The sequence below is a fragment of the Engraulis encrasicolus genome, chromosome 22, assembly GCF_034702125.1.
Source record: "Engraulis encrasicolus isolate BLACKSEA-1 chromosome 22, IST_EnEncr_1.0, whole genome shotgun sequence".
NCBI lineage: Eukaryota > Metazoa > Chordata > Actinopteri > Clupeiformes > Engraulidae > Engraulis > Engraulis encrasicolus.
In genome coordinates this window covers 30,579,364-30,581,863 of record NC_085878.1, presented here as the reverse complement: position 1 = coordinate 30,581,863, position 2,500 = coordinate 30,579,364, and the positions used below count along the sequence as shown (strand labels likewise).

At 40.7% G+C, this 2,500-nt stretch overlaps 1 protein-coding gene across 2 annotated transcripts in view; it reads left to right on the top strand.

Moving 5' to 3' along the window:
* mpped2a (metallophosphoesterase domain containing 2a) overlaps window positions 1–2,500 on the top strand; it is a 102,097-nt gene that overhangs the window by 94,134 nt on the left and 5,463 nt on the right. For both annotated transcript variants that reach the window (XM_063188965.1, XM_063188966.1), the window contains exons 5-6: window positions 1–104; window positions 2,310–2,423. The exon at window positions 1–104 is cut by the window's left edge and continues 12 nt beyond it. In XM_063188965.1, coding sequence (XP_063045035.1) covers window positions 1–104; window positions 2,310–2,423 — 218 coding nt within the window. The remainder of the gene's footprint in view (window positions 105–2,309; window positions 2,424–2,500) is intronic.

Sequence of the window (2,500 nt, the reverse complement as noted above, 5' to 3'; positions counted from 1 at the left end):
TAATGGCTGGGGCTTCAACCTGCCGCGGGGCCAGTCCCTGCTTGATAAATGGAACCTCATACCTGAGGGCATCGACATCCTGATGACCCACAACCCTCCCCTAGGTGAGTCCAATTAGCCAATCACACCACACCATTAGCATAACTAATGGGGAGAGCACGCCACACATGCAAATTGGGAAGTGTGCGTGCGGGCGGGCATGCGTGCGGGCGGGCGTGCGGGCGTGCGTGCGTGGTTCATGAATGTGAATCACATATCTTATGTGTCAGATGAGCCCTAGTTTATGCTGTGATGTTTTTGGGCTTGTGAAAACAGGTAATCAATGTCTGAACAACTATTCACAATTATTAATTACAAATATTCTGAACATTCATTAACAGTGCAGTGGAGATGTTTTATTAAGTCCAAGGGAAATTAAAGGTGCCCAGTGTAATATTTTTTGGAGTTTATTTCTAGAATTCATGCTGCCCATTCACAAATGTTACATTTTTCATGAATACTTACCACCACCTTCAAATTCTAAGTATGCTATTATGACGATCATGAACAGGGGGATCTTCTCCATGGTCCACCATTTTGAAGTTCAAGAAATAGCAATTTTAGCTTCAAAAATGACTCGGTTATACTAGTAAATATTAGTTTATTACCCAGTAAATATTCATGAAAAGATCAACTTTGGCAACAGGCAGCTCAGTTTCAATGAGCAGCATATTTACAATACCTACTCTGGCCACAATCTTACACAGTACACCTTTAAGGAAACAACATATAAGAATGTGGAAGTATACTTATACTTTTTCCAAGAAACTCAACTTTTGTTTTCCAACGTGCTGCATTTTAAGTCCACCAATTTACTGAAACAGAAAAACAAACTGCTGTGCATGTGCACCCCGTATCTATTTATGGCAGCAAATCGTTAAGATCCTGTCGTTTCCAATGTTTTCATTTTCCTCCCTTTCCTCCATATTGACTTCTCCTTGCTTCAGTAAAACGTTAAGTTCTTTGGTGTCAAACTCCAGTTTGCCACTTAAGAACAAACATGGATTAACCCAGTCTGTTAGAAGCAGTCGAATTGCACCTGACCTGTCTTGTTTCGAGTGATTGCTTTCTACTCTGATGGCTGTTAGAGCAGTTTGTCAATCCTGGATTTGAATCCAATCGAATGGAAAACATCATGTCCTGAAGTTTAGTGATCTGGTGTCGATTTCGTCTGAGATTTTTTTTTTTTTTTGCGAACTGTGGCAGGACCGTGTGTGTGCGGGTGCGGGTGCGGGTGCGCGTCCGCACGTATGTGTGGGCGTCCGACCGCACGCAACTGTTTGCATGCATTTTTGTTTTCATATACAGTACAGGCCAAAAGTATGGACTCGCCTTCTCATTTATGCATTTTCTTTATTTTCTTAGATTTTCAGTGTGTATTTTCATGGAGGGCATCAAAACTGTGCATGAACATGTAGAATAATGGCGCTCCAAAAAATATAATTCTAGCTGTTGTCCAACAGCAATGTCAGCTGTCTTTACAACTGATGTCAACACGGCACAACTGATGGCCTCACACATTTCAATAAGCTTTTTTGGGGTCTATTTTCAAGTAAAAATGCCCAGTCACTCATGTCAATCTTCAATGAATGTTAAAGTCCTCCCATAACTCACTAGAATTGTAGAACTAGAGTTTTGAGACCTAAAAGCTAGTTTTAAACACTTGCCAATACAAGCATTTTACAGACATTTTCTTGATCTGATATTGAGTCACAGCCAGTTACTTGGAGAGGTCAAACCTGTGTTGGAGGGAATCTGTGGCAGGGTTTTTCACTTTTAGTTTTAGTTTTTGTACCACTATTTCACCTAGATAACCAGCTATGTTTGACCAAGTGATTCATTATCACTTGTAATTGCCTGTATCAATTAAGATTGACTTGACTGACTGGGTGTTTTTACTTGAAAATAGACAGAAAAATAAGCTTATTGAAACGTGTGAGGCCCTAAGGTTTGTTGCGTTGACGTCACTGTTTGGCATTTTTTGATATTTTTAAAATATTTTTGTTTATTTTTTCAATATTTTCATTTGTTTGTTCAGCACATAATTATACATGTGTTCATGCACACTTTTGATGCCCTCCCTGAAAATGTACTATGTTCTGTAAATAGGCACAAAAATAAAGATAATTAATTAAATTAGAAGGCGAGTCCATACTTTTGGCCTGTACTGTATGTGTGTGCATTTGTGTTTATTTGTGTGCTTATGTATAGTTTCATGTGCGTGTGTGTGTCTGTGTGTGTCGGTGTGTCTGTGTGTGTGCGTGTTGCAGGATTTCGGGATTGGGTTCCTAAGGAGCTCCAGAGAGTGGGCTGTGTGGAACTGCTCAACACGGTGCAGAGGAGGGTCCGGCCCAAACTACACGCCTTCGGAGGCATCCACGAAGGTAAGGCCACCTCAACACACAGCAGTCATGGCTTCAGTGTCAATGGTAAGAACATCTCCCTGGTGTCATCAGTGAAA